At 32.1% G+C, this 21,004-nt stretch overlaps 6 protein-coding genes across 6 annotated transcripts in view; 3 read left to right on the top strand and 3 right to left on the bottom strand.

Moving 5' to 3' along the window:
• Positions 1-47, top strand: part of LOC18016914 — a 1,229-nt gene extending 1,182 nt beyond the window's left edge. The window contains exon 3 of the mRNA XM_006400778.2: positions 21-47. Within this exon, the coding sequence (XP_006400841.2) occupies positions 21-47 (27 nt within the window). The remainder of the gene's footprint in view (positions 1-20) is intronic.
• Positions 48-99: 52 nt separating this feature from the next.
• On the bottom strand, positions 100-915 carry LOC18016915 (dehydrodolichyl diphosphate synthase 8). Its single transcript, XM_006400779.1, has one exon. It carries the CDS (start codon positions 913-915, stop codon positions 100-102), a length of 816 nt encoding a protein of 271 aa, XP_006400842.1.
• A 3,812-nt stretch (positions 916-4,727) lies between these two features.
• Positions 4,728-5,593, top strand: LOC18016916 (fasciclin-like arabinogalactan protein 12). The gene has a single exon (XM_006400780.2). The coding sequence runs from the start codon at positions 4,788-4,790 to the stop codon at positions 5,538-5,540; it is 753 nt and encodes a 250-aa protein (XP_006400843.1). The 5' UTR covers positions 4,728-4,787; the 3' UTR covers positions 5,541-5,593.
• A 2,848-nt stretch (positions 5,594-8,441) lies between these two features.
• On the bottom strand, positions 8,442-10,923 carry LOC18016918 (protein indeterminate-domain 13). The gene is made up of 3 exons (XM_024156682.1): positions 10,773-10,923; positions 10,186-10,585; positions 8,442-9,294 (listed from the first exon to the last, which is right to left on the bottom strand). Exons 1-3 carry the CDS (start codon positions 10,915-10,917, stop codon positions 8,442-8,444), a joined length of 1,398 nt encoding a protein of 465 aa, XP_024012450.1. The 5' UTR covers positions 10,918-10,923.
• A 3,669-nt stretch (positions 10,924-14,592) lies between these two features.
• Positions 14,593-15,172, top strand: LOC18016919 (protein transport protein Sec61 subunit beta). The gene has a single exon (XM_006400783.2). The coding sequence runs from the start codon at positions 14,671-14,673 to the stop codon at positions 14,998-15,000; it is 330 nt and encodes a 109-aa protein (XP_006400846.1). The 5' UTR covers positions 14,593-14,670; the 3' UTR covers positions 15,001-15,172.
• A 292-nt stretch (positions 15,173-15,464) lies between these two features.
• LOC18016920 (putative UPF0481 protein At3g02645) lies at positions 15,465-19,315 on the bottom strand. Its single transcript, XM_024156694.1, has 4 exons — positions 19,194-19,315; positions 16,509-17,094; positions 15,919-16,228; positions 15,465-15,820 (listed from the first exon to the last, which is right to left on the bottom strand). Exons 1-4 carry the CDS (start codon positions 19,313-19,315, stop codon positions 15,537-15,539), a joined length of 1,302 nt encoding a protein of 433 aa, XP_024012462.1. The 3' UTR covers positions 15,465-15,536.
• Positions 19,316-21,004: the final 1,689 nt, after the last annotated feature.

Genomic DNA, 21,004 nt, shown 5'->3' on the forward strand with positions numbered 1-21,004 from the left:
GTTTTTCTCGATTTGATTAGCGTTTCTTATACGCAAGAAACATGTAATAAAACATAAGGGTAATAGTTCATTCTAGCTAGGTTTTAACTTGGAAACTATTTAGTCGAGCTTTTGCTTTTTCTGCAAGTAATCTTGCATCCTCTGGAATTTAAGAATGGCCCAAACCAAATGCCAGAGCCCTAACTCCGGCCAAAGAGCCCCCGTGGTATGAAGGAGTGACCTCGAAGTCTGCCACGTCATGAAGTTACTCAGCCGGTCTCGACCTCCGGTTCTTATCACAAGATCCGGATCCGGCACAACCGATGTATACATACACTCCTCAATATCATTCACCTCCAAAACCGCAGGTCCATTTCCATCATCACACTTTCTCACACAAGATTCTCGAACAGCGTGAAGAATCTCATGGCTTGTACTGTAAGCAACGCAAACCACAACCACTAGACCTCTGTTGTCTTCCGTAACTTCCATCAGTCTCTGCGCCGCGGCTCTAAGACGCTCGTTTAACGAGTTTAAATCACCGGCAAAGATCACTCTCAGTCCCTTTAGATTCCCGGAGATAGCTTGCTCGATTGTGAGCTCAACTTTCTCCAGCATCAGATCCATCACACACTTGACTTCTTCAGGTTCTCTCTTGAAATTATCTACACCAAAAGCGTAGAGTGTGACGTACGGTACACCAATCTCTTTGCAGTATTGAAGAACATATGTTACGGATACGAAACCGGCTCTGTGTCCTGCGTCTAGCTCTTTAAGATTGTGTTTCTTGGCGAATCTGCGGTTTCCATCCATGATGAATGAGATGTGATTAGGGATTGGACCGACGCATAGAACTCTAAATATGAATCTCCTCGTTAGATTCATCAGACTATTGAAGATTTTAGCGAGGTCACCTACTTCTTCACTGGTGTTCATCTCGAAAATTTTTGATTTATGTTATCGAAGTGGAGAATTCAAGAAAATTTGAGTTTTTTTGGTTTTGTTGTGAGTGAAATTATAAACAAGAGAAATGAAAGTTTTTTTTCTTTTTTCTTTTTTGAGGGAATGCAAATGGAATGAGCATATGATAGGGCTGATTTTTAGGGGAAGGGAGAAAATGGCTGATAAATGATTCTTCTTGGCTTAACTAATCTGTAATGTCACTTATTAAATCAATATAATTTAAATTTTATATGTTCACTTTTTTTTTGGTTCAAAGTACAATTATTTAAAATTATCTCTTTTTCCAATAGGTCACTTAAGTTTCTTTTTAAATTAATGATTTCATATTTCTGGTATAAAATTACATATATGAGAGGATGCCAATCTAAGCAATAATTGAATTATCGTTGAGATTATTTAGTGATATTTTAATTACGCAGATGAGACGAGAGAATGCCAATCAAAATCCAATCTGGTAAAAGCATAAACATCATAGTAGGATAACAGTGTTATTTTCATTATGTCCCACTTACCCTTACAAAACCATTTCACACCCACTTTGACAGGACTAGGTGTTTAGTCCGCGCCTTGCGCGGACCGAAGAGTTTCATTGAAACGTATTTTACGTTAGAAATCGAAAAGAATTAAATCAACAATTTGATACATACAAAATTAAAATAAAGCTAATCTATGATAATCATTGTTTAACATTAAATACCTTAAAATTAATATTAATAAGTGTATAAAATTAATAAACACAAACTAAAATCAAAATTAATATGAATTATTCATCTTTTTCTCTTTTTATCTTTTAATTTTTTTCTCTATCATTTTCTTCTTTCTTTCTTTTTTTCTGTTTTCTTTTTTCTTTTTTGTTTTTTTCCTATTTTTTCTTCTTTATTTTCTATGTATTTTCTTACTTCTTATTTTTCCGATTTTTCTTTTTCACGTCTTCTTCTTCTTCTCCACATCTTTTTCTTCTTCTTCTCATACATCTTTTAATTTTCTTCTATTCCAGATTTTATTCTCTTTCTTCTTCTTATTCAATGTTTTATTATTCTCTTTCTTTTTTTTTTTTTTCATTTTTCATTGCCATCGTCATCTTTGTTGTCACCGACTTCCTATTCTTCTGGTGTTTTTCGGCTTTTACTTCATCTTCATATTCTTCTACTTTCTCTAATTCTTCATCTTTTAAAGTATTCATCCAATTTTTTTTCTTTCCTATCTTCTTCTTCTTCTACTTTGTCTTCTATTTTATTTTTTTTCTCTTTCTATGGATTTTTATTCCTCTTCTTCCAATTATCTTCCTCTCTCCATATTCTTCATCATATTTTAAAGATATTTGTCTTATCTGTCTTTCTACTCTTCTTCTGGTCTATATTTTTCCTTTCTTAGTTTTTTTCCTTGTATTTTTGAGTTTTTCTTCATCGTTATTTGTTTTCAAATTGTTCTTCTTTATTGTCTTCATCTTTTTTTACTTCTTATTTGTCTTCATTTTTTCATCATATTTACCTTTTTGTAATTTGTCTTCTTCATCTTCTAGTTTTCTTCCTTTTTATTAATTTTTTCTTTCACTCCGTCTACTATCTACTGGTTTTCTTCTATGACTTCTCTTCTGATTATCTTTTTTTTCTTCTCCAATTGGTCATTTGATTTTTTTGTTCATCGTCTTCGACCTATCCGGCTTTTTTTTATCTTACTTGTTCACTGTATTAATTTTTGTTCATATTTTCATTGTTTTCTTATTCTTCTCATTTTTCTTTATTTTTTGAGCTGTTCATATTCTTTGTTTTTTCCTTCTTATCTTTTATTATTTTTGACTATTTCATCTTATGTATTGTATTCATCTTATTTGACTTCTTAATTTTTTTCATTCGGTTTTTTCTTCGTTTCTTTCTATTGATTTTCTTTGTTTTATTTGTCTGCCCCATCTTCTTTGTTTTCTTTTATTGTCATTGGATTCTCTAAATTCTTATTCTTCCACATCTTTTATTCTTCTTCTTTTGGTTTTATTAGTCATTTTTATCTTCTGCTTCTTACTTCTTCTTTGTCATTTTTTTTATCCAAACTTTTTTTCTAATTTTTGTTTGTCTTTTTCACATCTTTACTTTCTTCTATTTTTTCTTTTGCATCTTCGGGTTTTCATCTTCTTTTACTTTATTTTCTTCATTTACCGTTTTTTTTCTTCTTTTATTTTAATAATTTGTATGAAAATAACAGCAAAATTGTTATACAAATTATGAATATAAATTAATTAATTAAGGATATTTAAAAATATTTTATTAAATAATAAAGAGTAATTAGTCACCTAGATTGAATGAGAGAGCTTATAGCGAAAAAATTACTGTGCATATTATATATGATATAATTTTAAATGTTTTTTTGATTAAATTCTAATTTTTAATATTTGTTTATTTTCTATTTTAAAGATTTTTTGATTAAATTCTGATTTTTAATAATTTTTATTAAATTTAAATTTTTTTATTAAATTCCGATTTTAAATAATTTTTCTTAATTTCACAATTTTTCATAATTTTTAATTAATTTACGATTTTTAATAATTTTTATTAGATTTCAATTTAAAAAATATAAGAAGGGTAAATGGTAATTAGCCACCCTAAGATTGAATGAGAGAGCTTTGACTCAAAATTTTACTTTGCTTATAATATATATGATGATTTAGGTTTGTAAAATATATACAAACTGAAATAATCTTTTTTTTTTGTTACAAACTGTTATATTTGTTTTATTTTTTGTAAAGGCTATATTTGTTTTACCGGACTTTATTTAATGTTGGCACTAAACTACGGTTTACAAATTAAAACTATATGTTTTGCCATTAAATACGATCAATAACCAATTTTTGTTTTCATTAGGAAAATGGCAAAAGCAAATGAGAATTGTTTCACCAGAAAAGGAAATGAAAGTTATTTACCCCGTGACAAACTATTTTCCTTTAATGAGAATCCAAGAGGAGTCTCTCGATCGATGATTCCAAAATAAGTAATGTGTTGCACCTGTAGAAAAATCTTACTATATTCGAACAATTTACTGATTTGAACGTAAAATGTCTTCAAAAAATATTGATCCGTTGTCGTTTGTTTTAACATTTTTAACCAAACTTAAGATCTTAATTGTGAAATGTGCTTAAAATTGAAGAGAGCCCACCACAAATCAATTTCTGTCTGCTTTTTCTTAATTTCCAAGCAAAGTTGCAAGTTGCTCCTTCCATTATCATATACCACACTATCAATTATTCCTCCCACCTTTCCTTACAGAAGATTTTAATAATTACTAACATTGTAATTATTATATTTCAGTATTTGCACACACACTGCGTAAATACTAAATACATACATTATCCCCGTCATAACAACTGCTGAACTACTGATAATATATTAAAGCAAAGCAGAAGTTTGTTATAATGATAGTAGATGTTATAAATAAACACTGTAATTAATAGCTTACATGTATAGAGAACCGGAGGTTCTAAAACTAAAATCATACTATTTCTAAGCCGATAGATGAGTTTTTGTAATCGCCAAAGAGAAACAATTTTGGTTATAAAGTAAATGAATTTATTCCTTTTGATTATCAGCATAAAGTCTACAGCTATATATCCAACAATTTTGATTAGTGGTAAAATTATTTATCTGATAAGATGTGATGACAAATCAAAAAAAAAAAAGGAAATCATTATTCAACTATCAACTTAGTTGTAAAAATGTTGACCTCTTAACCATTGATTATTAACTATATATCATCGCCATTTCATTGTAACCCTTACTACTTCCTATATAATAAACTCCTATCTCACATGCACAAACACTAAACATCATCAACTCTCTCAAAGGCAAAGATCCGCCATGGAACATTCTCCCACCTTCCTCCTCCTCCTCTCCACCGTCCTCCTCCTCCTCCTCGCAGCCACTCCCGGAACCCTATCTCAACCAGCCGCAGCTCCGGCCCCACCAGGACCCACAAACGTCACCAAAATCCTCGAAAAGGCTGGCCAGTTCACTATCTTCATTCGACTACTCAAATCCACCGGCGTCGCTAGCCAACTCTACGGCCAGCTCAACAACTCCGAAAACGGAATCACTATCTTCGCACCAAGCGATTCTTCCTTCTCCGGTCTCAAAGCAGGAACCCTTAATTCCTTAACCGACGAGCAACAAGTAGAGCTTGTTCAGTTTCATGTCATACCAAGCTACGTCTCTTCCTCAAACTTCCAAACTATCAGTAACCCTCTCCGGACTCAGGCCGGCGACTCCGCCGATGGACATTTCCCTCTCAACATTACGACCAGTGGCAATACCGTAAATATCACCTCCGGTGTAACCAACACAACCGTCTCCGGCAATGTCTACAGCGATGGACAGCTCGCTGTTTATCAGGTTGACCAGGTTTTGCTTCCTCAGCAAGTTTTTGATCCTCGTCCTCCGGCGCCTGCTCCGGCTCCGTCGGTACCAAAGTCGAAGAAGAAGAAGGAAGACGGTGATAAGGCCGGTGATGATTCTCCGGCGGACGCTTCTTTTGCTTTGCGTAAAGTTGGTTTTGTTCATAATGCGGTGTCGTTTTGCGTCATTAGCATTTCGCTCGCATGGTTTTATTTGTGATGATAAGTTTGTTTCTATTATTATTACTCATGATTTTTCTTTCCATGTGGTGATTTTGGGGTATTATTTCTCTGTTGATTTTCATGGATTTTTGTGTTGATTTACCCCATCTGTCTCTATTTTTATTTTTCCATATTCGAGCGAGTAAAATTTTGTTTTTGTTAATCTCTAGCTCGTTTATCAGTAGACACTAGCTTTTTTCCCCCCTTTGATCCCATCTTCACTATTTTTTTCCATACAAATACGGTATCCTAATATTGCTTAAAGGGAATCTTACCGCGAATGGCTCATTGAAAAAAAAAAAATGACGACGCCCTAACCCGTAAAAATTCATGCCATTTGGTATCAATGAAAAAGTAGTAACAATGTTATGTCATCAACGCATCATTGTGTCGATAAGTGATAGGACTTAGACCAAAACAAGGTTATGGACGAAATTTTAGTTAGTGAACAAACTTAATTCATAGCGTAAACCAAATTAAATTGATGGACCAAACTGCTCTATCATAATGTTATGGACGAAATTTGAGTTAGTGGACAAAATTAATTCATAGCGTAAACCAAATTAAGTTGATGGACCAAATGTATTGTTATATCATAATGGACTAAAATATGTGAGTTAATTGGACCGAAAATTGAAAATGTTATTCTATTTCATCTCCTGAACTTGCTACATCGTCTTTTAACATATGTAGCACTTTGTTTTTTGTTTGCTACAGAAACTAATGGGTGAAGATGAAGAAGGTTAAAGAAAACATAGGAGTGTAGATAAGTCTCTTGAAGAGATCTGTGTATTAAAAATAATAATCATGTGATGTACCTTAGAAGATCGATCGATACAATTATACATAGATATAAAAATATACTCATATTTTAGTATACTTTTCTTTTGTATAATATAAGTATATAACCCCAAATTATAATAACGACTCAGCTCAGAATTAAATAAAAAATAAAATGAAAAATTCAGCTTCATAAGTAATTAAATTTAAGATAAAGAAGAAAAAAAACATTATCTGTTCCAAGGATGTTTGAGTCCTTTCGGTTCATTATTTCTCACTAAGTAAATTCCCTCAGGTTTGGCAATCCATGTGCGAATTTGACCACATCGACTCTGAGAAGCTCCTCTATACGCTCTCCATATATCTTGAAAATACTCCATTTTCTGACCTTGCCTCAAGTGACAACGCCATACGATTCTGTTTCCTCCTCCCTCCTTAACAAAAATTTTGTAGCTCTCATTAAATTTCACATCATAGAGCTCCTTAACTTCGTTTCTGTTGGATGTGCATTTGACCATGAGAATGTTATCAGGACCGAGTTCGTTTCGAATTTCTAAAGTGTTTAGGAGGCACACGTCTCTACATCGTGGGTGTTGAGAATTACCAGTACTACACATCATACCTTCGTTTAAACCAAAACACATAGCAATTGATAATACAAAAATTATGAGATGATTCATCTTCTGGATCAAAAAATGTTTTTTGGAGTAATATGAATCTAAAAGTGTCAAAGGGTAGTATTTAGAGTTTCTTTTGTGGTAAAAAGCTTTAATGTTTTTATTAAATAATTTTCTTCAGGCAATAGCTAAATCTGGACACAAATATGAACCAATTAAGCTTAATAAGGTGAATTGGTGTCGAAAATTAAGGTGAATCAATAGGATTAGATCAAATGAATTAAAGCTTGCAAATTAATGTTGACCACTAAAATTGTACAAAAATCTTGGAATTGTATTACTTGAACATATATATATATATATATATATATATATCCTGATTCAATACTTGAAAAATGTTCTTAATCAAAAAAAAAAACCTGAAAAAATGTGCGTTATCTTAAACATAGTATGGAGTAAATAGAATTGAAAATGCACTAGTGATGATATGTATATATAAAAAATACGAATCTTAGTAATAGAGGCAACTCATTTATGTCAAAAGTTGTAAGACGAAGATGTATTAGAAACGCAACCCGTTATAATTTATAAAAACTGAGGTTTTCAGGGATTTTTTTATTTAAATAGTTATTTTATCATAGAAGTCTCTTCAATTTGAAAATAAATTATGCCCTACACTATTTTTTAAAGTACTTAAATAACCTGATAGTGGTAAAATCAAATTTGAATCATTAGAAATTGGAATCCATCCATGAACGAATAAATGCGTGCATGCATGCATGAAACATAGCCAGAGGGTTATTTAACGGTAACGAACATTCTGCTATGCGCTGTTGTGACACGTGGGGTCGAACTAATCTTCGTCAACCGAGATTTCCCAGTCAACTAAACCGAGCCGAGTGAGAAACTCTCCTGACAACAAATCTTGTCTCGTGCTGTACGCGTTTTGTGTTTCGCTTATTTAGTATGGATCTAACACCTTTTAAAACTAATTCAAAAGTAAAGAATTATCACACTTTTATATATTATTTATAATTTCTCAAACTTTTGATATGGGATAAATTCTAATACGTCTCTCTTACATTCATGAGTGGATATCTAACGTGTGAAGTTTGTAACATTGGATATTTATATATGATTGGACATAGGACTTGATAAAATAAAAAAAAATTGGAATCTGGTTCTTAGTTCAAGAGTGGAAAATTATCACACTTTTATATATTGTCCACAACTTTCCTGAAGTTTTAAAGAGAGACAAATTCTAACACTTGTGATCTTAATAGGTTAGATAATTGGAATGTTTCTTTCGTTGTCTGCAATGAGCCAAGATGCAAATAAAGGAATTTGCAGTTTTCTAAACAATACACTTCTACATACATATATATTGTAAACTTTTTAATACTTATCACTTCAGATTTTTTTTTAATGAATAGTTTTCCTAAAGAAATCCTGAAATCTTTAAAAGTTTCCCTAAATAGAACTATTACATTATTACCTTTACATCAACAAAAACGAGTATTTTCAGAATCTGAAGCAATGTCCACGGTCGATTCCCCTCCCACAGTGGTCGTAGCCAGCTTGAGGATATCATGGTTCACCGTCAATGGCACGCTTGATGACAAATGATGATGATGATGAAGACGTTGTTGGTCACCACGACGACTTCCCACACCAAGGAAGTCTCTGGTCAGCTCTTCTTCTTTATTCTTCGGCTTGAAACAACTAAAGTTTGGCATGTCATTGCTGAAGATGGAGGAAGTCATTAGCCCAAACATGGGGTTAGCGTTGGAGCTCGATGATGACCCCATTTGAGCCGCCTTTTGAAGCAATGTGGTTGCCGACGAGGAAGACACATGCCCTTCTTGGTTGTTCAAGAACAAAGATGCTATGTTTGGACCGGTTGGGCTCGAGCCACTGTAGATAATTCCCTTCTTGATCTCATCTTCTTGATTCTTGGATATTCTCTCATGAAGAATGTTTTTATTGTTGTATTCATCGAGTAGCCAGCTCTGTGAACCGTCTCCTTTTAACTTCCAGAGATTGTGAACGGAATCAGATGTACCACGAGGTGATTGTGGCGATGGTAACGCGAAAGCATTGGCTTGTAGGGGGATTTGGTCAGAAGTGGTGAAGTTGTGTCCCAAAAAGGTGGTTTGATTGGGGTTGACGTTAAAACCGGCCGTACGTGTGAGGGACTGATCCAAATGTGATTGAATAAGAACTGGATTGTTGGTAGTAGCCGCTATGGAGATGGTCGAATTGGCAGCTAAAGGTGATGGGACTGATGAGACAAATTTAGCACTTTCTTCAGCTAACGAATCACAGAAGGCTCTATGTGTGATGAAACTATCCTTCCTGAAACAATCAATCAAATCATTCATCACATAATCTTTCTCAATATATATGGAAATGTATACTGTAGGTCCTTTCTCTTTTTATAATTCCATGGGTCTTCTTGTACGATATATAGGTAAATCTTTATTAAAAGCAAGCTTAGGATATAAAAATTGTGTATATATATATATATGTACCACTTTATCTAATGCAAGTATAGAATCGATGTATCTAATAAGGTGGAAACGGAAGACTTTAGGTTATTGAGACATGACCACATGATGTTCTAATCATGCATATATAAACCTTTTTCACCTCGATAGTGGTGTCTCAATAAAACTACAAACTGGACCAAAACAAAAAGAAGCCAAGAAATAATAAAAGGTAGTATTAGTGGTATCCAAACGACAAGCTACGAGCCAAAGACAACGTACTAGACATAACATACACCCAATAACCTACAACGTAGGTTAAGAGTATAATAATTCGTACTATTAATATTTTCGTGTCATAATCCGGACAGAAATATAAACATATACGTTTATGAATTGCTGAAAAGACAAAAAAAAATAAAATAATAAACCAAGCATAGTCTAAATTGTATATATACACATACATCTATATGGTGCTATAGTACAAAGGCAATCTCATGCTTTTTGCATACATGCACCCTTGTTAGATGTCTGGATATAGGATCCGGTTAGTTTCAAATTCAAAATTAAAGAATATTTCCGTTTGCTTTGTACGTTTATAAATTAGAAAAAATATTGATAGAAAACTAATGGAAAAGTTTATTTTTCGAAAATAAAAAGTTAAAACAATAACTTAACGTGTAAAGGACCAAAAAACCAACAAAAAACTTAACGTGTCAAGGCTTCAGACCAAGACGTAGAGATAGTAATGAGTAATGACCTGGAGAAGAGTGTACCACAATCACATCTATACTCTCTGTTACCACAAATCTTGCTATGAGCTTTCAAATCGGATATCACAGCATACTTCTTGGAACACTTGTCGCATTTCAACTTTTTCTCGCCATGTTTCCTGCTAAAGTGCTTCTTGATTCCGGTTAGGTCTCCTAAGGCTCGAGCTGGATCATGGTGGACGCAGCTCTTCTCAGGGCAAATGTACACTTTCTTCTTCACTTGCTCCTTGTTGGTTCTTTGCTTCAGCTTCCATGGGAGGTTGTGGCCTCTTTTGTGAAGCTGAAGATTCTGTTCTCTCTGAAACCCTTTGCTGCATATTTCACAGAAGAACCGATTTGTCGCCATGAGGGATTTTGGAGATAGAGCGACCACTTCTGCATCTGGATCTGCTTTTTTGTTGTTGTTGTTGATAAAAACAAAATTAAAACCAGGAAGAATAAAAAATAATCAAAAGGAAACAAGAAAAGACAAAATATTTAGACTTGATCAAATAAGTGTTGATCTCGATCAAAACACATCATAAGAATTCAAAAAATTTGAACCCATCGAGAAAAAAAAATTACATATACGTGCCTGGATTTCCTGGGTGGTTTCTCTTTCTCTTAGATGCGTTAGTGGAGACAGGCTTAGAGTTAGGGTTCGGAATTGAGGTTATGTGTTCTTGTTCATGGACAAAACTAGAGAATGAGAGACGGTCATGATTATGTGGAATCATCATGTCTTAATTCAGAGTAAGAAGACAAAAGAAAACTCTTTAGTTTGTCTTGAAGTTCTATACTAAAACAAGCAAGAATCTGAGAGCAAGAAGACAGAAAATGAGAGAAATAAAAGAAGCAAAAAAGTAAGAACGAAAGTGATTGATCTAATTACAGTAAAACATTGTGACTTATAGGAAGTAAAGCAAGATATTTTTATGGGTATAAAAAGTAGGATATTTTTTCTGAACTTTTTTTTTAGCAGATTATGTTAAAGTAGGACAATTGTCTAAATTTTTTAAAGCTTTTATTCTAAACTTAGTATTACTAGCTTAAATTTCTAATAATTAATTAATAGCACAAATTCAATATCAAAAATAATTTAAATTGTTTTCTAATGGAGTTAAATTAAACCATAAATATAAAATAGGGAACTCAAACCTAATGTTTTAATTTTATTTTTATTTATTTATGATAAACAACTACTACCACATAGTTATTTGTGCTATTTTCAGAATTTTAATTTTGGTATACTAGTGGAGCAAAAATTAATTTTAGGGTTATTCTAAAAAATTTCTCTAAATTTTTATATAGTTTTAATCGATTTTTGTATGTTGTAGAAATTGTGATGGGTGAAGTTTTGATCACTTGTGAAGAGTCAGTCTTGTAGAATAACACCAAAAAGAAAGCTGACTAGAGGGAATCTCTCTCCCTTTACACACAACTGTCCTCTTACAAGTCGGTCAGCGATAGGCTCAAACTGGACCATTCTCAATCTAGTGTAACATTAATCTTCATTCAATTTCATTTGACAATTTTACTTTTGAATTTAAGATCTTCATATTAACTAAAATTCTCATGTTAATGTACTTTTTCATACGATTTTAAGAAATTTAATATACGATTACAAATTTTTTTCTCACTCCTAATTTTTCTATTACTATTTAGTCATATGCCTCTGTTTTCTCTGATTTTTTTTCTTCTGATTTTGGCATTAATAAATATGACTATTGGTAAATAAACAAGAATGAATGCTAACATTGTATGATTGTAGCATATGCCGAACAACTTCAAACTTTTGTACTATTTTCTCTCTATATATGTAAGTTGACTAAAAATTAAGACCCCAAATTTCAGTATTGAAACAATATGTGAATATAAACCGACGCTGTGTGAATAGTTGACGGATCACAGGGAAAAGGAACATGATTTTTTGGTAGATACATGAATTATTTGCTTAAAACAATTTAATTTAATTAAATACATCACAAGCTACTGATGAAACCGGCTTTGTGTGAATATCTTAGATGGATCACAGAGAAAAAGGTACATAATATATTGATATATATATATATATATATATATGATCATGATGAAAATGTTACCTTTTAATTTGATAACAGTAATCAAAAGTTTGGCTAAATCATTTAGGAGTGAGACAAGTGACATCACATCCATACTTTAAAAAGAACAATTTTATTTAGATCCCACTTCATAGATTAGGAGAGGACACCATTAATTGCATGTATATGTATGCTTAATGAAACTAGTTATTATTCATTATTCCAAATCAATTAAAATTTATTTTTCATATTTCAGAATCATTAATTCTTCCACACTGTTCATTGCTTTAGTCGCGCTTCCTGAAATGTTTGTTGTCTTAAATGATAGAAGATAATTCTTTCCCTATTTCTCTTTGAATCGACAGTAGACTCTGCCACAAGAATCATGTACTCAAAGTAGGGTTGGAATTATTATCCGGTATCTGGTATCTGATCCGGTATCCGCTCCTATCCGATCCATAAAAACTGAATATTCATGTAGTTCGGATTCGGATCTGAATAGTAAAATTAAGTATTCGGTTATTTCAGATACGGATCTGGATAATATAAAATTTTGAAATCGGATATCCGTTATCCGTTTATTAAGTATTTATTTATTTTGATAATATTTTAGCTTATGATATTGTTTTTACTGTTTTAAGTGCTAATGATTATTATCATTTACAGAAGTGAGCACATTGAATATACAGCCATGATTAATGATCATATTGAGTGTGAAGTTTGGATGAGGTAAGAACCAGTTTAGAAATCTTTGGATATGCATTCAATTTTTTGTTTTAGTTATGTGCGAAAATTGTTTTTGGTTTAACTCATTTACATATGATTGAAATTTATATTGCATAATAATTTTCTATTTTAGATTATGAGAGAAATACATGAAAATAGATAATACATGGATATGAAGATAAATTAACTTCTATATTACTATTTTCTCTTGTGCTATGTAAACTTTTAAACTTTGTGCTATTTGAATGTTTTTTAATTTTTGGTATTTGTAATTTTTGCTATGATTATACATTTTAATTATATATGTTATCTCATTATAATTTTTAAAAATTGAAGATTTTCTTTTAAATCAACGAAACCAGATATCCGTAAATATTCGGCTCAAACGGATATCCGGAGTTTTCGGATCCGGATCCAGATAGTAAAATTGATTATCCGGCGAATCCGAAACTGGATTCGGATACCTTGAAAAGTCCGGATATCCGGCTCTGTTCCAGTCCTAAGTCAAAGCCCTTATGCGCTTGCGGAGGTAGAATGGAAAAGGAGTAAAATTTGCAATAATATAAGTAAAGAAAGACAAATAAACAAACACGATAATTTGGAGATGACATCAACATATAAAGGATATAAAAAGAAAGGTTTAGAAACGAAAATAGAAAAGGAAGAAAGGACGGTGGGAGAAAGGGGATTGTCTTTACAGCCAACACTCAAATGATGGGGTAAGCAAATATTTATTACATAATTAAGGCATAAGTACATAATTGACCTTTAATAATCAAAGATACATACACATTGATATAGAGGCAGAGGAGGCATGTGAGAGAGCCTGTCCCGATTGGGCATCATGAGACTTATGATACCAAAGTGTTTACAAATCACACATCATGACACTTATTATCAAAAAAGTGTTTTATAGCCGTGGGATTTCAAGCCAAATCTTAATCATCTGGTATCTTGTTTCGCCAGAAATTTCAGTAAATTATTTGTAATTGCTAGATATATGATTTTAATGAAATTTGATCCGTTATTTATGACATATCATAGGTCCATGAGATAATACTTCAGCTTTAGTTTGTAAGTTTTTGGGAAAATGTTTTAGGAGATGAGCTTTTTCCTAGATATATAGTGCTCTCTTAGTGTTGTATTCAGTTTACAAAATTTCTTGGTGTTTTATGTCCCTTTTTCTAAAGATTTTAACTTCTTTTTCTTTTAATGAATCTGCTTATATGCCAACAAAATTAGAAAAGCATAGGGCCCAATATGAAACCGGGCTTGGATACAGTAAAACTAACGATTTCAGAACCAGACCAAAATCTCTAATTTTATAAACCAGAAAGAATTCATTTTCTCATCGACTCAAATCAGCAATTCGATTTAGATCCGCGGAATTTTTCTGAACCTCCCACAATTTTAGTACATAACGAAGTATTGTGTATTTTTATTGTGAAATTTCCTTAAATAGTAACTACTATTTAAATATTTATCGTAAAACATTCAACATTAAAGCCCAAAAACAAAAGTCGTTGGATTATCTTAAGTTTCTACTACGACTCCACGTCTCTTCCTAATCATCAACATTCTCTATATTCTTAAGTACCCCCAGATTTGACTTTATTTACCATTTCGCCTTTCCTTCACCACTCTCCCATTTTACTTTTCTCCCTTTCCATTTTTGTTCCTTTCCCAATTTTACCGTAAAATACAACAATGGCGAGAGGCTCTTCCCAGTCCCAACAATCAACCTCCACCGCCTCATCAACCGCTCGGCCCGGTCTGGCCGCTCCCCGTGGATCCGCCGCCGCTACGGCCGGCATGCGTCGCCGTAGACTCGGCGGTGGCGGAGGATTATCGTCAGGAGGCGGATCGGCGGCTGGATCAGGATCGAGCAACATGCTGAGATTCTACACCGATGAAGCTCCAGGGCTGAAGATCTCACCGACCGTCGTCCTCATTATGAGCCTCTGTTTCATCGGCTTTGTTACGGCTCTTCACGTCTTCGGAAAACTCTACCTCCACAAATCCGGATCCAAAGCATAGATCCGGATCTGGATCTTTTTCTCCTCCGTATGTTTAATCGGTGCATGGTTGCTTGGTTTTTTTTTGTTTTTTTTTTTTTGACTTTTTCTTGTATTCTGCTTCCTCTTTTTGGTTTTCCTTTGTTGGCGATCTAAATCGCTAAACGTTGAATAAAACATGTTACTTTTGGAAATTCGGATCATAACTAACTACAAATTTAGAGATATCATGATAAGATTGTGAAGGAATTAAATTATGTTAATCTAACATTGTGTAAAATAAATCCAAACTAGCTACATTCTGTTTGCATCGATTTTTTTGTCCATTATTCTTTTTTCACATCGACTAGTACTACGAGTGTATAAATATGTGATGCTTTTGGCCAAGAGAGGAACAATGTAGAAATTCCAGAGACTTATTTCGTGTCAAAACACGATCGTCTTTTACAGAGAGAATAACAATCAATCACCAAGGCTAAAAGTAGATGAATAATCGAAAAGTAAGACCAGGAAACAAGTTGTAGACGATATAATATTTCAGCGTATTGTATAAAGTTACTAATTGAAGCTTGTGTAAGCTTGGATAACAGAAGCGGCGGACCCGACAAGAGTAAAAAACAAGAGAAGAATAGCGGCCATAGTAGCAGTTCCGGTCCACAAATCTTTGAAGTAGACTTTGTTGAGAGTGGCCCAACACCTTTTTCTGCGAGATGTATAGTGAGCTCTGAGATTCACTGCTATGCTGTGATATTGTGAGGTCTTCGATTCAATCAGGCCAATCTTTAACTTGTTCACCATGTCCACCGTCAATCTCGGCCTACCCCCACCGTTCGTTAGCACCCCTATATATATGTTTCAACAATACAATATTCATATATCCAATATCATCAATTCAATAAAATCAAATAAAGCAATTATTGTTATGTTTTTTTTGTTGTACCTTCCTTTTTGAGTAACTCGACGTCTTTATCCTTAGTAATTAGGAAATTTAAGAAATGTATGTAGTTAGAAGTAAATTTTTCTACATTAGCATGGCACTGCTCATATGCAATGACATTTCTTAAAACTTTATCAGATGTATCGTCCGTACGGAAACTTGACATCACTAAGCAACCTTTGTTAAACTCCATGTGCAGAGAATAATTATCAGCCTCCTCCTTTCTGATGGAGATCGAGTCTAACGGCTCTTGATTCCGGAAAAACAGGCGATTTATTCCGTCCAGCTTTGTGGAGTTCAAGAGATGGAAGGCCTGAAAAAAAAAAACAAGAAAATGTCCGTTTTTAGATATCTAAACACAATGGTGAAAAAATAACAAAGCACTACTTAAGAGTATTATCTTTTTAAAAAAAAAAAAATCTTAATATGCTTCTATATTAGATAGATAAGTTAGGTTAAATCATTTTCTGTATAATTGTATATCTCCCAATCGTAACTCTCATCAAACTCCAAAAGAAACAAACTACGATTTTGAACGAAGGTTGATTATCAAGAAAAGGTACGTAGAATATGCATGCACTGCATCAGTTTACCTTGAAATCTACTCCTACACGGGATAGGTTTTGTGCGCTCTCCATCTCCTCAATAGCTGGTCCAATCATTAGCTTTGGAGATTGGTCAAGCGATTCCTCATAAACACACCGGAACATGTCTGTGAAATGATTGAAGTTTGTATTTGTTTTGATCTTTGTGTGCAGGGAAAATAATTCCAGGAAGAGTTGGCCTGGCGTCTCATATCCAAGAAATTCCATCAAATAGGGACCAAACGATTTATCGAAAATGAAATAGGGAAGTTGGTTCTCGAGCATGATGAGATCTCCAATCACATTTGCAGTGTGAATCTCGTTGTCCACGATCGGGTCACCTGAACTTCCACGAGACTCTTGAAGTTTGATACTGAACTCCATGATGAATATTGAATCCTTAAGAACAAGGTCCACCAAATCTTCAGGTGATATCCATTCGAGCGGCTCCGCGTAGCTTGCCCGAATATTTGCTTCTTCCTTGCGTATCGTTTCCTCTATTTCCTTAACAATATCTTCCCCGACTCTTTCGGTGAATGATTCTAAGTACTTCACCTTTTTCTCATCCATCTTCGTATATTCATTTTTTTTATGCCTGACAAACATCCATCACCTCATTAAAACTTTGGATTAATATACAAATGACAATTCCATTTAGTCACTCAACAAATTAAAGTTAAGAAGGAGATGTGGAATACTATTGTTTCGTTTAAAATTAATAACAATAATTAATCGAGTGACGATGATTTTATGTTTTATTTTTAATAATTCAGATGATTCGGCTGAATCAGAGGATTTTCATCCCCTAAACACCGACTAATCCTAAGGTTTAGAAAAACTATGTAAAAGCTCTGATGGCCAAATAGAATAAATGTTGTAATTTTGCTTTGGGAGGGAGTCGATTCCCTAGACTAACATGGCGACTCTCCCATAGAATGAAACTACTTTACTGCTACCACTTGGTTGATGATTTTATGTTTTTAGATCTAGTTTATCAATATTTGATTCATTTGCCTATCTAGTTTAAATCGAAATTTTTTTCTCATCAAAGTTTTATTGGATTTTTCTTGTGTTCTCATTTCATGCAAAAGTTTAAGATCTTTGATGGCTAACTTAAACAATGAATCGAATAAACAGTAGCCCTTAGAGCATAATTATTGCAGATTTTTAATAGAGTCTCTTAGTATTTTTTATTATTAAAAATAAAATAAAGTATGTGGAACCTACTATAATAACTAAAAAATGTCTCTTAATTGAGGACTATAAAAGACGGTTTCCAGCGTATGAGACTCATTTTAATAATAAAAAATTGTTTAAATACCCATATGAGTATTCAGCGTTGATTATGGTCTTATGTAGTCGCAGATACATAAAACAATAATTTTCTTTATCAAAACAGAAGTACGTTTTCTGTCCAAAACAGTTTTTTTTAGTTTTCTACTATTCCACTTATGGATATTTATTATTTCTGTTGCCAAACAAAAAAAATTAATTTCATTTATCTGTTTTATTTATTTCCAAAAATCAATAAAATAATATATTTTATTTTTAAAAAAAAAATTCGATAATTTTTAAATTTAAATTCAATTAGTTTAGATTTCTTAAATATAATTAAGATTAATTATCAAAATTATAAAATAATAAATAAGATATTAACTTATTTTCTTTTTAAATATCCAAATTTAAATAATATTCTCATGATAATAAAGATAATAATTGATATATTATTATATATTTTTCATAATCAATTATTTTAAAATTTTAAAAATTTAAAATTAAAAAATATATATTCTATGGTAAATATGAATATATAGGGTAAAATTATGTTCTTATATTCATAGTTTTTTTCGGATTAATCGAATGAACGGGTTAAAATTATGCTTTATAATCGTAGTCAAATTTATTAAAAAAAATAAATTTTAAAAAGTAAATTTTATCTAAAACACAAAAATAAATTATATCATTTATTAGAAAATATTATATCTATAAAAATACAAAATATATTATAAAATTAAATTTAAAAAAAAATTCCGTGAGGACGCATAAAATAGAATATAGTACTTTTAATATATAGAAAAAACTAGCATATTAAAATCCAGTATACACATTCTGCACAGACATTTTTTTATATTTTGACCAAAATAGTTTTAAGAAAAAATTCTATAAAAACAAAAAATTTCTCCATTTCATAAAAAGATACTACACTTTCATTATTGATTGATATCCCAATTTACTTACTGAAACTTAGAACTAATATTTAAATATGCATAAATATAAGAAAACGAGAAGTTCAAAAAAAGGCTTCTGCGTTTAAAAAGATTATATATATATATATATATATATATATATATATAAATTGATACTAGTTGGCAGAAGAAGAGGATAAACTGTCAATTAATTTGAGTTTAGAAAAAGATGGAAAGTGATTAGGTTGTTGACTACTTGGTTTACTGGTTTACTGGGGGCAGAAAATGATTTTAAAAGGAGAGAAATAACGGAAGCTTTAATAAAATACAAGAAACCTGGAAATTTCATGGGGAGCAAGGTGACCCCCTTTGGTACATATACATCCGCCCATGAATGTTTTTTTTTCCTTTTAAGTATTCTCTTTCTTATTTTATATTTCAAGAAAATATTAACAAAATAGTATGTACATATATATTCGTGTGCGTATGTTTTATGTGTCTCACGTACCCTGGTTTCAGTTTGACAGGACGATGAAGCGGGCCGATGAGTACCATCCGAGGTGTATAGGCGTCGGGTTTCACATTACGCATTTGGCCTGGTACTCTGTAGATGCAAGCTGGATGATCCATCTTTGATAAGTAAAGACCTTCTTCTTTTTATCTGCAGCAAGTTTTGTTAGAGATCTAGTACAATCCAACAATAGCATATGTATTAAAAAAAACCATAGCTTATGTAAAAAGTAAAGAGAAAATGAAGAGTCGGTTATCATATATAACATATTCGTCCCGTTCGATATCAAAATTGGTTGTAGTTATCATCTTCGTTCTCGTCATGTATGGTTATCGATTAAAAAAAAATATCAAAGACATAATACTAAGGAAAGAGGAGCTTACTGTTGATATGGATGAGCTATATAAAACCCTTTACGATTTTTCTGTCCTAGATTTAGAGCAGGAAGAGGGGTCTTATAACATTGAGAAACAATTGTCAGAGAGGAAGATGATCATATTATATGAATAAAATATCGCAACTTGCGATATTATATAATGAAATGTAAAACTACCTTCCACTTACCAAATTCAAATAAACTTCTTAAATTTGTTATTTTTTTAATAAATCTAATTTTTTATTGTTTGTTTTGTGTTGTAGATTTACGAATATCCAAAACATTTGAATCAAATCAAAACAGATCGAATTGAATTTAATGTTTAGATGTCTTTTATAAGCAGGAAAATCTGTGAGAAAATTCATACATATCTCCTAGACCAGGACTATCCTTTAATATTTTTACCAATGAACTCGATATTGTATTCTCTTGCAGTACCCATGAAATTTCCAGTGTAGCTATCAACATTTGGTATTAACGTATATTTTACTGATGCCTAACAAATAACTAGTGCAACTTGTGATTAGAATAAGGGAATGACATATTGTCACGATACATACATTGTTAATATATATATATATATATATATATATATATATTGACGAAGTTAATATATGTGCTGTGTGCATGGCGAATATTTCTTATCAATTTCAAATGTAACATAATTTTTATGTTGTAACTTGTAAGTAATACATGAACCGTTCTGGTCCGCGCTTAATTAGGTCCATTTTTTAATGCTTAACGTTATAGTCAACGTAATAATTTACTTTTGTGGAATCACAATGGTGACCTTGTTGAGTTTAAAGTTATAGGATTCGTCATGACTCATGGATGCGGTGGGCATACATTGCATCGTACATTTGAAAACTCTGAACCTCGTCTCCATCTCAGAGAGGCTCTTGGGAATAGAGGTATAGCTCATTCCAATTTTCTAGAGATACATCCAAACAAAAAAAGTTCTCTTTTTTAGTGAGAAAAAAATAAGACAACTTTTTGTTTTCTAGTTCTCTGACTACTACAGTACTACGATATAATTAAGCTGTGAAAGTATTTTTTTTTCACTTAAAATTAGCTCAAGAACGACCGCTAGAATATCAAGCTATTCCGGAGCAGAAGTGCTTTATAAAAAAACCGGGCATGCTGAAGCTAACAAACCAGCTTGTAAATTGTCACAGTCTTTTTTTTAGTTTAAGATGAATAAACTGAATATTAATCAAGTAGTAAGAAAAAATATAGATCAACATCAGCAGCTTAATTATTTTAGTATTCAATAGTACATAGTTTAGAATTAATTTGCACAATCTCATTATGCTAATTTATTTTAAATAGTTGCTACTATTTAAATATATACAGATTTGAAATTTTATAAATCTATTGTCAAACTAAAAATAAGTATACATTTATACTCTTGTATTTGTATTAATCAGCAATT

This window comes from Eutrema salsugineum, unplaced genomic scaffold (assembly GCF_000478725.1).
Source record: "Eutrema salsugineum unplaced genomic scaffold, Eutsalg1_0 scaffold_2, whole genome shotgun sequence".
NCBI lineage: Eukaryota > Viridiplantae > Streptophyta > Magnoliopsida > Brassicales > Brassicaceae > Eutrema > Eutrema salsugineum.